This window comes from Dreissena polymorpha, chromosome 2 (assembly GCF_020536995.1).
Source record: "Dreissena polymorpha isolate Duluth1 chromosome 2, UMN_Dpol_1.0, whole genome shotgun sequence".
Taxonomy (NCBI): Eukaryota; Metazoa; Mollusca; class Bivalvia; order Myida; family Dreissenidae; genus Dreissena; species Dreissena polymorpha.
In genome coordinates, this window is record NC_068356.1 from 114,802,770 (window position 1) to 114,817,152 (window position 14,383).

Genomic DNA, 14,383 nt, shown 5'->3' on the forward strand with positions numbered 1-14,383 from the left:
TGATATTTGCAATTTGTTAACAAACCTTTATTTTTTGCTTAAAGTAAGAGTTTATAAGACAAGTATTTAGAATGAAAATATGAAGACATTTCTTTTTTTTTAATTTAAAAAAAATTCAATCTTGATGTAACAATCACCATGTACATATTTCTCTATAGAACTGGATGAGAAGTCAACTGGAACGTGTACGATACCTGCGGACTGTAGAGCGATTGAGAAAGCTGCAGGCCTGCGTTCGTTCATGGATTGCCAGGAGGGACTTTGCTGCGCGCTTGATACAGAAGGCTGTCAAACGCTGGCTGGCAGAGGTTGGCAATATGAGAAAAAGGAAGGCAGCCATAAAGTTACAGGTAATTGAAGAGTTTTTATTTGCTCCGCTTCACTAAAAACCTTTGGTTTTTAATGTTATATATAGAAAAACTTGTAAACTGGTTTGTGAATAAGGTTTTTTATGCCCCCGGTAGGGTGGCATATAGCAGTTGATCTGTCCGTCAGTGTGTCAGTCAGTATATCCATCCGCCCGAAAACTTTAATGGCCATTACTTTTTCATGATTGAAGATAGCAACTTGATATTTGGCATGCATGTGCATCTCACGGAGCTGCACATTTTGAGTGGTGAAAGGTCAAGGTCATCCTTCAAGGTCAAATGTCTAATATATGGCGTCTGTCCATCCGTCCAAAAACTCCAAAAAATATTTGGCATGCATGTGTATCTCATGGAGCTGAACATTTTGAGTGGTGAAAGGTCAAGGTAATCCTTCAAGGTAAAATGCCAAATATATGGCATCTGTCCGTCCGAAAACTTTAACATTGGCCATAACTTTTTCAATATTGAAGATAGCAACTTGATATTTGGCATGCATGTGTATCTCATGAAGCTGCACATTTTGAGTGGTGGAAGTTCAAGGTCAAGGTCATCCTGTAAGGTCAAAGGTAAACAAATATATATATATAAATTCAAAGCGGCGTTCTCATGAAGCTGCACTTTTTGAGTGGTGGAAGTTCAATGTCAAGGTCATCCTTCAAGGTCAAAGGTAAAAAAAAAAAAAATTTCAAAGCGGCGTTCTCATGAAGCTCTACATTTTGAGTGGTGGAAGTTCAAGGTCAAGGTCAGCCTTCAAGGTCAAAGGTAAAAAATAATAATATATTTTTCAAATCGGCGTAATAGGGGACATTGTGTTTCTGACAATCACATCTCTTGTTATGTGTTGTGTTTGCCTATTAGTGCATCAATATGCAAAAATTTTAAGTTATATATAAACCTATGATTACTTCTATTCGCAAATTTCACTTAACCTTCACTTCAACCTTTATCTATTGCCCTGAAAATCATCCTTTAATTGACAAAACAATCAGTTCTGCATTTCTCAATTCATGTAAGCGGCGCTCTGGAAAAAGGGGGCTTAAAACATGTGCATAAAGTGCTGTCCTAGATTAGCCTTTGTAGTCTGCACTGGCTAGTCAGGCACGACACTTTCGGCTTTTATGGACTTGTTTGTTGAAAGTGAGTCTGTTCATAGCAAAAATTCAGTTTAAGGGGAAAGTGTCATCCGCCTATAGCTTGTACAGACTGCAAAGGTAAATCTGAGAGACACTAAGCCCATGCAGTAAATCCCGTTTAGTCAGAGCGATGCTTATTATATGCAGTCCATGTGGCGAGGTCACTGTGTGCGGCGGGACTCTACCAGCAGGCAGGTGGCTCTGGTGCGAGCTCGTGTGCGGGTAGCCACGGCAGCGGCCACTGAGGAGAAGAAGCTGGCCAACCGCACCACTTCCGCCCTGGACTTCTTGCTACGATACAAGCATCTCTCACAGGTGCAGAAGGCTCTCATGGACCTTGGTACGTACCGGTAGGCTGAACCTTGCAGAAAACTAAGAGAAAATCAGTTTGATTGCTGTGATGTATATTCGATTTGTTTGTGTTTTCAGTATGGTTAGGTATCTAGGCCCACAATTGTGAACTGTTTACAATATGATCAAAACTGTGGCAGTTCACATTGTGTAAAAAACTGCTTGTTATGTTTGGTGTTATTTAAAATGAAAATCCAGCTGTATAGTTCTGCTTTGTGCTGAAGGTTTCTACAGTGATTTCATTGTGTAGCTCTAATATCTTATACTCAGTGTGGTATTGTGTTTCAGATGTTGCCACACGGTTGTCATGGATGTGCTGTGAGAGGATTGTGGCCACCAATGCCATCTCTGTGCTGTATCGACTACTGCAGGGCTGCAACCGTAGTGTGGCTCACATGGACCTTATCAAGTACACCATCAGCGTACTCCTCAACCTTGCAAAGGTATGAAACAAATTATAGTGAACATAAACTGTTTATTTTATATATTTATCATTAATTTAGGGAAAAAAAGTTCATTCTAAACATTCGTAAAGCTGTAACATTGCACAGGTATGCTTTATTCATAATTGAAAGAATTGCATGCTCAATTTATTGCATTTATGTTGAAGTCATCATTTGCTTGTGGTAATAGGTGCTGTAGAATAAGCTATTGCAAAAAATAACTAAGATTGGACCAATTTCAAGCATGGGAAAGTTTTCTTTATACTACAGTCAGTGTAGTTTTAAGTATGGAGATATTTATGTTTTAAATATAAATCTTGTTTATAAAAAATAAATGTACTAGTATATGAGTGGCTCTTTAGGAAAACAGGGTTTGATGCATGTGCAGTCCCCTCAGGCTAATCAAAGGATGGCATTTATCAGAGGGGGTAATCACGTGACAAACAAGATGGCGATGTTCATGCCGAGGCAGGTATTTTTCGCCATTTTACACCCTGTATTACTTGTACTACTTTTTTTATTCTGCTTACTTTCCAGCCATATTAGGAAGAAAGTTACTGGCTTTTATTTCATAGTAATATTCGCTGTATACTGTGAAACCATTAATTTTCGACAGCACAACATTTCGTCATTTTTATAAAAATGACGATTTCGTCAGCACTTAAATTCGCCAATTTCTGATATTGAATTTAAAAAAAATGCGTCAGTCAATATCCGATTTGTGTGTAATACATATTCGCGATCAATCGCAGTTGCGAAAAATCGTGGTAATTGTCCATGTTGTGTTGATGAAACAATGTTGTTTCCAGTTTTTTTGCTCCCTAAATGAAATGAAGTATTTTTTTGCAAGCAAATCAAACTAGTCACTTTTGTTTATTTTCTTGGGTATGTGTTCTAGTTGGTATGATTTTAATTAAAATGCTGTCAATACCGTTTTAAAACTGTTTGTGTTATACGAAAGAGGTTCCAGATTGTTAAGTGTTTTTTTTTCAAATAATATGCTTTTTTATTCTGATATCAACATTAAAATTATAAACTCTATGTGTGTGTTTGTTCTTAAAAAGTAAACTACCGGTATATAAATCAATAATGTCAATAATTTAAAAATTAATAAATTGATACATATAAAATAGTAATAAGTGTGGTTAAACGCAAACAATCAAACAACAAACAGCAATTAAAATATTCTTTATTAATTTGTGATAAATACGCATGTTGATCACACATCGGCATCTTTTCATTTGGTTTATTGTCTTTCATCGGCATTCACTGCGTGATGGCTAATATGCAACACCCCTGAAAAACACAATGCACCTAATGGGTAATAAAGTTATAAACAATTAGCGCTAATTCATTACCATTCTACATAAACGAAGTCAACGCATTCGATACAGCTGTACTGCACACCCGTTTTAAAGAAGTGTCACGTGTCAGTTAAGTACCTTGTGTAATCTACATCCCTTTGTGTCAAAACCGGATTAATCTTGATTACGAAACAGCAGTGAATATGTGCATGGATTATGTTGGAATTTAGTGCCTCATGTCTACGGTAAAGTTTTAAAATATTGTTCAACTTAGTGTTTGTTTTTGTTCAAACATAGAGCATGATTGTTCGTTAGGATCTTAAATTCGCCGATCGGTCGACTGACGAAATTTATGAAAATTAATGCTTGACGATTAATAATGGTTTCACAGTATCTAGAATTTACTCGGTGCGAAATTTCTTAGCGGGATGACCTAATTAGGGCTCAACTAAGAAAATTTGCGGGGAGTAAAGTCAAGATATAAAGCGAATTAAATATGAAATGAACGTTAATCATCTTTTTACTGATATGGCTGGAAAGTGAGCGTCATTAAAAAAATAAACAGTAGTAATAAAGGGTATAAAACGGCGAAAAATAACTGTCTCGGTATGGACATCGCCATCTTGACTATCACGTGATTACCCCCTCTGATTTTCCACTTTTATGGATTTTTTTGTTTAAAAGAAGTCTCTTGTAAACATAAATCCCATCTAATTAAGCAAAAAGTGTCATCCCTGATCAGCTTGGGGTCAACTGTAGGCACATCTGTGTTATGTACAGTGTGTGTGTGTTGTTTCAGTCTGAGAAGACCCATGGCAGTGTGTGCAATATATGTGTGTGTGTGTTGTTTCAGTCTGAGAAGACCTGTGGCACTGCAGTGTGTGCAATATGTGTGTGTGTGTGTGTGTTGCTCCAGTATTAGAAGACCCGTGGCAGTGTGTGCAATATGTGTGTGTGTGTGTGTGTGTGTGTGTGTGTGTTGTTTCAGTCTGAGAAGACCCGTGGCAGTGTGTGCAATATGTGTGTGTGTTGCTTCAGTATTAGAAGACCCGTGGCAGTGTGTGCAATATATGTGTGTGTGTGTGTTGCTTCAGTATTAGAAGACCCGTGGCAGTGTGTGCGATATGTGTGTGTATGTTGTTTCAGTCTGAGAAGACCCGTAGCAGTGGGTGCAATATGTGTGTGTGTGTGTGTGTGTGTGTGTGTGTGTGTGTGTGTTGTTTCAGTCTGAGAAGACCCTTGGCAGTGTGTGCAATATGTGTGTGTGTTGCTTCAGTATAAGAAGACCCGTGGCAGTGTGTGCAATATGTGTGTTTGTGTTTGTGATGTTTCAGTCTGAGAAGACCCGTGGCAGTGTGTGCAATATGTGTGTGTGTGTGTGTTGTTTCAGTCTGAGAAAACCTGTGTCAGTGTGTGCAATATGTGTGTGTGTGTGTTGCTTCAGTATTAGAAGACTTATGAAAGTGTGTACAATATATGTGTGTGTGTTCTTTCAGTATTAGAAGACTGGTGGAAGTGTGTACAATATATGTGTGTGTGTTGTTTCAGTACGAGAAGACCCGTGGCAGAGTGTCTAGTGAGGAGGGAGGGCTGGGGGTGCTGGTGGAACTCATGAGCATCTACAGGGAGAAGGTGGCCATCTTCACCAAGCTGTGTACCCTGTTGGGCATCCTCAGTCTCGACATGACGTGCAAGCAAGTAAGTGTACAACAGTTGTGTACTAGCTCCTTGTTTATCACAGGGAAATTTCTGTGAAATTGAAGAGTGTTGTATTTTGCTAAGTTTTGACACATCCAACAACCAGGCTCGAAGAAAAGTAATGGCTAATTCTCTTTGAGGTATTCTTGTTGACTTACAAAAGGCATGGATATAATATAGTAAAGGCTTTAATAAAGCTCAGTTGTGCAAAAGTATAAACTGCAGAAGTTTGAGTCAACATACTTCAGTCCTGGGGTCCGTCTTATCAAAGATCGTACGACAATGTTAACTTACGATTGAATTTTGTAATTTAAAAATATAAGTGATTATGATCTGTATGCTTCATATATAAAGCATATCTAACAGCTACTTTTGGAAATAAATGGAAATGTTCAACAAAGTAATTATAAAAGTGACGGTTACATATGTATGGCGCTTCGAAAGTTGCATCCTAAGGTGAGAATGTCGTACGAAGTTTGATAAGACGGGCCCCTGTGTTGTAAACTGTATGTGAAGTCAGATCAGGAATTGGTATGTGTCTAAGGAAGATCTGTAACTACACAGCAGACAGGTTGGTTTATTTGAGTGGCTGACAGATGGTTGCTTAGCCCGCAGAAAATGTTACTTTTTTTTTAATGGCCTAAATTTAAACTTGAAATATGCTATCAATTTTTTTCTCTCAATCAAGTGCATATTATCAAGACACTTTTTCTCCACAAGAAATTCACACATTATTTGCTCATAAACAAAGCTGACATGTCTGTGTAGTCATATTGGTCATGTTTGTTACAAATCTCTATTTTTAAATTTAACAAATTTATCAAAATAATTATTTGTGTTTTATGTGTTTTAAGTGGTTTTAATGTCCATTCCTTTATTCTAGGCTATAATGGAGGACAAGAAATGTGTTGAAAAGTTGCGAAGCATCCAGGCCTTAACGGCTCGTAAACACAAGTTGGAGGAGACGCAGAGGGTGACGAAAGCCCGCATTAACTCAACACTCAACTCTACATTAATGATCCGCTCTCCAGTTAAGAAACAAAAAATCAAGCCTGACTGGTCTCTGCAAAAAGACAAAATGCAAGATTTTGACAGTCCGCTCAAAGCTATAAACTTTGTGCTTGGAAATCTTGGAATTCAGACCAAATGTTGAACTCTTTTACTAGATTCGGATTTAAATATGGCTTTGTTGTGATTTGAGCGCTGCAATTGATGTCATTATGTCAAATGGTAGATTCTGTATACATGTATGTATATGCTATGTGATTTACTTTGCACAGAAGGTTATATGTTTGAAAATTTTATGAACTCTGTACGGAATGTTGGTTATTCCCAAATTGATCTTGCAACTGCACACTTTACATGGATGTGTGTTGTCTGATGTATTTGTCTGTATTTGTCAATATGAATGTTTCTGTAATTGTTACTTTGTTCTTCCACTCTTTTCACTTTTATGTGTCAAGCTTTTACTTCTTGTACATTCTCTTTGTATGAAATTCTTTTTAACATAATCATGATTTTAAATTTATATGTGTATCTTCCTTACCATAAATTCAGTTTTCTTTCTACTATTATTTGGATCATATAAAGTCATAACTGCTTACATATTCCAGTTTGAAATAAACACTATTGGAATTGTTTATGATTATTAAAATATGGAATCTTAAATTATTGCAATAAATAATCTGAAAATCGTTATTTGTGTTGTATGTTCTTTAACATAAAATTATTCATAATGTGTTTTCATGTTCTCCTGATAACGACAGTAATGAAAGCTGCGTAACAAGACAAAGGTCATTGATGTGGTTGCGGTCTATATGAATCTTTTTCCCAAAAATGTTTTGACTTTTCTGTCCACATGCAATTAAGGATTTTTAAATAACTTTGCACACTTTAGCTTTCATGACGCTGCATGTTGTGATTAAGATCCACATGGCCGCATTCAAGTTCATACATTTAGGTATGAGATCAATTACATTTTATTGTAGAAATATAGCTTGTTTGCTTTCTTACTTGCCCATCCATTTGTCAGATGGATTTAGAAATGACTTGACACAGCTGTTCACTGATATGACCAGATGTGCAAGACGCAAGAACCACATCGCTCGCTACCTTCAGAAATGAGGTCAAAATAAGGCATGAACAGTGAGAATCTGGAAAAAGTAACCAGTTACAAGCGAGCAGCCCTAACCATGAATGGTTCTGGGTTTGGTTGGGTACGTTGCAAGGCCTTTCGGCGTTGGCGCAATGGTAAAGAGGGTGGTTAATGCCGCTGAAGGGCAGTTGACCTGAACCTGCCAACTGTGTCTGTGCGCACTACACTTCCAGATTGTTCCACTCTATTATTGTCTTAGGGAAAAAGAGTTCTTATTTATATAGTGGGGTTTTGCATTCGATTGGTGTGTAATACTTTTTATGCCCCAAGATCTAATGATCGAGGGTATATTGTTTTTGGCCTATCTGTCTGTCATTGTATGTGTCTGTCTGTCTGTCTGTCTGTCACAAACTTTAACCTTGGTTAAACTTTTCCAATAACTTTTGCAATATTGAAGATAGCAACTTGATATTTGGCATGCATGTATATCTCATGGAGCTTCACATTTTGAGTGGTGAAAGGTCAAGGTCATCCTTCAAGGTCAAAAAAATAAATTCAAAGCGGCGCAATAGGGGGCATGGTGTTTCTGACAAACGCATCTCTTGTTTCTTTTTTAAAATGAAAATCAAGTTTTTGATAGAGTATTTTTTTTACAATGTTATCTGCTTTAAAGTCTAAGGAGTAACTCTACGTTTAGATTGCCGAACTGGGGTAAGGAAGTCTTGGCTAGGCAGGGCTGGTACTAGCCCCTCAACCACCTTATAGAAGATCAGTTTATTGGCCTTTCTTCTCTCCTGGAGGGTAGGGATCTTCATACGTTTCAGCATATTTGGCATGCATGCAGGTGTTTTGGTGGTATAGTCTTCGGTAATGAATCTCGCCGATTGTTTTTGGATCTCAACTTTGACTACCGGTACGTCTTTTTTAAGGTGTGGATCCCAGAGTTATATTCTAGAGTAGACCTTACTTAGGCGAAGTATGCTGATTATCGACAGGGTTCCTGTTGTATATTGTGTATTTATTATGTGAGTGTCAACACTAATGTGAAGGCAATATCATAAGATACACGAGCTTCTATTCTACGATTTTATTGTTACATATTTACAGTAGCATATGAGCGTCTATACAGTTGCGCTACTAGATAGCTAATGCGCAGGGCTTATCACCGGAGCGGGATAAAGCGGGAATCATTAACACGTGGTTGATCACGTGGTTATTGTAATGTTCTAATTATACAACATTTCCCTCTTCATGAATAAAAGAAATTGAACTGCATGTTTAAATCAAAATATAATAAGGTTTAAAATTCATGCATGATTATAGAACACAAATTAAGTACTCTATGTAACGAGTTTGTTTGTATTGACTCTGTGTGCTATGCATAAATCAAAATATACAAGATTAAAGTTTATGCATAATTAAAGAACATGAAGTTGTCTGCGTATTGAATGATTATAAAATCAATGGTTGTCATACTCCGCTCCGTAGAAGCGCGCATTCTTCTTAACTACTCTCCCAGACCGTGTTGCATAAGAATTGTCTAAAGGTATGACCTGGGCAGTCTTGGCTGAAGCAGCTGATTGGGGTTCCTTAGGGGTATTTGCAAGGATGTTGTAGTCGGGTACAGATATGTCTGAAACATTTTCATTAGTTTTGTGTAACGCAATGCGATTTCTGCGATACACTACTCCTTCTCGCGTCTGTACGGTGTAAGACCTTGGACAGTGCTTTTGTATCACTTTTCCCGGAACCCAAATTTTACCCATCTGTATCCTAACAGGGTCATTTACATTTAGAGGCGGAAGGGATTTGACCGACTTATCGTAGTTATGCTTGCTTCTCGCTTGAGTGTATTTTGAACACTGTTTGACCTTGCGGGCATTGATAACCTGGGGGCACAGTGCTTTGTTTGTAATCGGTAATACTGACTTAGTTCTGCGATTGAGTAACAGCTGTGCAGGGCTGTAGCCACTGTTGAGTGGTGTGTTTCGGTACTCTAATAGTACGACATAGATGTTCTGATTGCTATCCCTAGCCTTTTTCATAAGTTTTTTGGCGATTCCCACACTTCGCTCGGCTAAACAGTTTCCTTGCGAGTGTAACGGCGATGATGTGGCGTGTGTGAAATGCCACGATTTTGCAAAGTCAGCAAACTCAGTGCTAGAGAACTGAGGTCCATTGTCACTATGCAGCACGTCGCAAATTCCGTTGCGAGCAAAATGTGTCTGCAATTTTCGAATTACTGTGTATGACTTTGTGTCCGGTAGATAGTCAATCTCAAAGAAATTCGAATAATGGTCCACTGTCAGTAGGTAATTCCTATTGTCAAAATGAAACAGGTCTGTTGACAAAACTTGATAAGGCCTGTCTGGGAATTCTGATGTAATCATTGGCTCTTTAGCATTCGAGTCTCTGTGAGTGAGACAAATTGGGCATTGTAAAATGTGCTCTGAGATTTGCTTTTGCATGCCAGGCCAAAACATACAGTCTTTGGCCCGCTGCAGGGTCTTTGTCACGCCTAAATGACCTATGTGTACCTGTTTGATCATGTCGGGCTGCAGAGATCTCGGAATAAGGAGTGTTTGACCTCTGAAAATTAGGTCATCCTCATAAGACAGCTCATCCCTATGATTGAAGAATTCCGTAATCACGGGGTTACAATTTGACCGAGATTCTGGCCAGCCATCGAGTATCGTCTGCTTTAGAAGTTGCATCTGACTGTCGTCACGAATTGCCTGTCTGATTATTTCTAAACGTCTGTCAGTCACCAGCAGTTGCTTTCTAACCGAATGAACGTGTGTGTCCAATCCGTCAATTAGAGTTGGGTACGTGTCATTAACTGAGTGTCTTGACAGATAGTCTGAGACGGGTATGTCCTTACCACGCACATGCTCCACAGTGATGTCGTATTTCTGTAATGACAGAAGTAGTCTCTGCAGCCTCGGAGGCGCTGCCGATAGAGGATTTTTTATGATTGACGAAATCGGTTTGTGATCACTGTGAACAGTCACGTGTCGTCCGTACGTCAGTTGGTGGAATCGCTTGCAACCAAACACAATTGCAAGTAGTTCGCGTTCAATGTTTGCATACAGCTTCTCACTTGCGGTCAAGCTTTTTGAAGCATACGCAATTGGCCTACCTTTCTGCCACAGGGAGCAACCTAACCCGTTTTGAGAGGCGTCGCATTCAAGCACAAGGGGCTCCTTGGGGTCAAAGTAACCTAGAACTGGTGCATTCGTAATCACGGCCTTGACTTTTTCAAAAGCGCGCGATTGAGGGTCATCCCAGAGGAATTCTACCTCCTTTTGCAAGAGGCTCCTAAGGGGGGCTGTAATCTCTGCGAGATTTGGCGCGAATTTTGCCAGGTAGTTGACCATGCCTAGAAAAGTCTCTAACTCGGCTCGAGTTTGGGGGGCTTTAAGATCCGTAATTGCGTTTTGTTTGCTACTGTCGGGTTTCAGACCTTGACTTGAAACAACATGACCAAAGAATGGCACTTCAGTCGCACTTATAATACATTTGTTCGGGTTAAAACGGACACCCTTGTTTTGAGCTAGTTTTAGCGCGTTTCGCAAGTTTTGATCATGCTCCGCCCTTGACCTGCCACTTATAAGAATGTCGTCGACAATACAATGGACTCCTGGTGAATTTTCAAAAATTTCATTGCATTTCTGCATGAAAATGTCACCCGAGGAACTAATTCCGAACGGTAGTCGTAGGTATCGGTACCTTCCGAACGGTGTCGAAAAACACGTCAGTAGGGACGACTCGTGGTCAAGTTTCACACTCCAATAGGCATGTGTGATATCAAGGATGCTAAAGTGCGTAGCTCCTGATAAGTCATTCGTAACGTCTTCTAACGTCGGCATTGGGTAATGGGGCCTGCAAATAGCGTCATTCAAAGCTTTTGGGTCTATGCATACCCTGAGTTTGCCTGTCTTAGGTTTCTCTATAAGAACTGTACTGTTAACCCACGCGGTTGGTTCGGTGACCTTTGTGATGATTCCATCGAAAACCATTCGATCAAGCTCAGCCTTAAACCTAGATTTTAGGGCTTCTGGGACTTTGCGCGGGGGGTTCACGACGGGGACTGCATCTTCTTTCAAATGCAATTTGGCATAACCTGGGATTTCCCCTACACCGCTGAATAGCGTTTTGAATTCGGACATCACAGTGTCTTTGGTAAGAGGCGTCTGCTCTTTTGGGGAGTTTTCAACTGAATATGTCAATTTGATCAATTTAAGATCAAGTGAAGATTTGAGGCCAAGTAGTGGAGGGGCTTTGTTTCCGACTACATGGAATAATGCGTCTATTTTGTCTGATAAGTGGGAGCAGGGGAGACGTACTTTACCTATAACCATAATTAGGTCACCTGAGTATGAGGTGAGTTTACTGTCGGGGGGTTCCAATGGGCTGCTCAGCTTAAGATTGCGAAATGTATCGTGAGGGATTATATTGCACTCACTTCCTGTATCAATTTTGAAATTGACCGGAGTCATATTTGGCCCAATTGAAATTTGTACAAATGCACGGTCTGGAGATTGTGAAGAATGTGCACTTACCACGTCAACGAAGTACTCTAAGGTGTCGCCGGAACCACTGTCACTGTGTCCACAGGCACCTTCCATAACACTATTGTCAATGTCATGCACTGACTTGTGCGCACTCCGTTGTTGTCTACACTTAAAGGCAAAATGGTTGAGTTTGTGGCACTTTCTGCACTGCTTTCCGAAGGCAGGACAGGATTGTTTGTTTGGCCCATGGATGTTGCCGCAGTTGTCACAGGGTTGCTGTCCACGGTGTTGCTGTTGTTGTTGTTGTGGGTAATGCTTATGCGTTGCCTGGCGTCGTTTCGGTCCTGATTTCCGCTTGGAGGCGATAGCGTCCACTGGTGTTGCCGTCATTGACGTTGCACCGGTTTGATTGGAAACAATGTTCATTGATGCCATTTGATGTTGGCAGTATTCGAAACTTTGAGCAATCTGAATTGCCTTATCGAGAGTCAATTTGTCACCCTCGTTGATCAGTTTTTCACGAATTCGTGTGTTGTTGGTACCGATCACTAGTCTGTCCCGGATCATCTCGTCTTGGATGCCATTGTCTTTAAATTTACAATCTTGCGCTCTAAGGCGGAGTCGGGTGATGAACTTGTCGATTGAGTCTGCCCCTTGGACTTCATTGTAAAAACGAAATCTGGCGAAGACAGAGTTGAGTTTCGGCTGCACGTACGTTTGAAATCTCTTGTAGTGTGCCTCTAGACTTTTGTTTTCCTCGTCGGAGAGCTGCCAAGTTTGATATACGTCTCGCCCTTTGTCGCCAATCCATAGAAGAACGTATGCGATTCTTTCTTCTTCTTTTTTGTCCTTTAATGGTCCTTTGAACACAAGTTCGGTGTGACGCTTGAACTTTTCCCATGCTTCAGGTAGATTTGAACTCTCCCAGTCCATGCTGGGCGGTGTAATTCCTGACATATTCATTGTCACTGTTTAGTATCCCGCGCGTCGTGAACGAAATCCAGTTGATATCAGTTTATGTGAACGTTAAGTCCGTTATTCTGACACCATGTTGTATATTGTGTATTTATTATGTGAGTGTCAACACTAATGTGAAGGCAATATCATAAGATACACGAGCTTCTATTCTACGATTTTATTGTTACATATTTACAGTAGCATATGAGCGTCTATACAGTTGCGCTACTAGATAGCTAATGCGCAGGGCTTATCACCGGAGCGGGATAAAGCGGGAATCATAAACACGTGGTTGATCACGTGGTTATTGTAATGTTCTAATTATACAACAGTTCCGGACAGAGCTTCAGGTTGCGTCTAAGAAAGCCAAGTGTGAAATTTGTTTTTTTGTGTGATCGTATTTATATGTGAGCTCCAATTTAGGTCTTCTGATATAGTTACTCCTAGGTATGGGTTTTCTGGGACTTGTGGAAAGATGTGGTTATCGATCTGGTAGAATTTTGAGGTTTTCTGGTTGATGGTTAGGATATAGCATTTTTTGTGAAATCTCGTGTATTTGCCTTAGCGACTTCTGATGGTGCGGTATAGTAAACAATCATCTGCGAAACGGCGGACTGAGGCGGGTACTTCTTCTTCTACTTCGTACTTCCTACAGTTTATTGCTGACTATTGCAGGAAGGCCTATTATAGGAAGATATGGACACTGTCGAGTCCGTTTCCTGGGAATATCCAGTACTTGGTGTCTATGGAAGAGATAATGAGATCGCTTCCCGAGTAGGGAGCGAACCCACGAACTCCCGATCGCTAGGTGGACACCTCATTCACTACACCACCGGGTAGATCGTTGATGTGGCAGAGGAATAGCAGGGGGCCGAGGACTTTGTCCTGTGGTACGCCGGAGTCGATTTCTCTCCTTCCACAACAACTTTCGTGATCCTGTCTGTACGAGCATCGTTGAGTACGAACAAGAATTGGCATGGCGACCACAGCAAGTGATTGTCATACTGAGCAGATTTGCCATAAGCTTCACCACCAAGCACGGGTAATACAGGGTACCCTAGATGGAGGTTGTCGACGAGGCCGTCAGAAGAAAATCGGTAGCAGGCTTTTTTCGGCACCAAGCTTTTTCGACCCAGTCCGAAAATTCAGGTCGATTCGGCACCAAGCTTATTCGGCCCCAAATTGACCAGGCTTAGTCGGCCCTATATTTTAGTAAACATTTTCTTTAAAACTTAATTCATTACAGCGGGTATAGATTGGCGGTTCGTTTGTTGCAACTGTCCTTCGATTGTAATTGATAAAATGTGTTAATGACGAGTACTTGGTTGAAATGTTTATTTTTTTGTCAATTTGTTTCTGCCTTTGATTATGATTGATTGAGGAAATTAATTAAACATCATTATCGTTAACAAACTGTTACCAATTTATGTACCTTTGTAATTTTTAATTGAATCGATTGTCGGTTCGATAATCTTGCTTTTGATTAAAGGTGTAAATGATAAGTATCCTCCGTACTCCTA

The 14,383-nt window shown here is 40.0% G+C and overlaps 1 protein-coding gene across 1 annotated transcript in view; it reads left to right on the forward strand.

Moving 5' to 3' along the window:
* The window catches only part of LOC127870008 (abnormal spindle-like microcephaly-associated protein homolog), a 36,635-nt gene extending 29,640 nt beyond the window's left edge, over positions 1-6,995 (forward strand). Inside the window, exons 18-22 of the mRNA XM_052412671.1 lie at positions 159-350; positions 1,649-1,841; positions 2,141-2,295; positions 5,148-5,297; positions 6,181-6,995. Coding sequence (XP_052268631.1) covers positions 159-350; positions 1,649-1,841; positions 2,141-2,295; positions 5,148-5,297; positions 6,181-6,450 — 960 coding nt within the window. The 3' untranslated portion in view covers positions 6,451-6,995. The remainder of the gene's footprint in view (positions 1-158; positions 351-1,648; positions 1,842-2,140; positions 2,296-5,147; positions 5,298-6,180) is intronic.
* Positions 6,996-14,383: the final 7,388 nt, after the last annotated feature.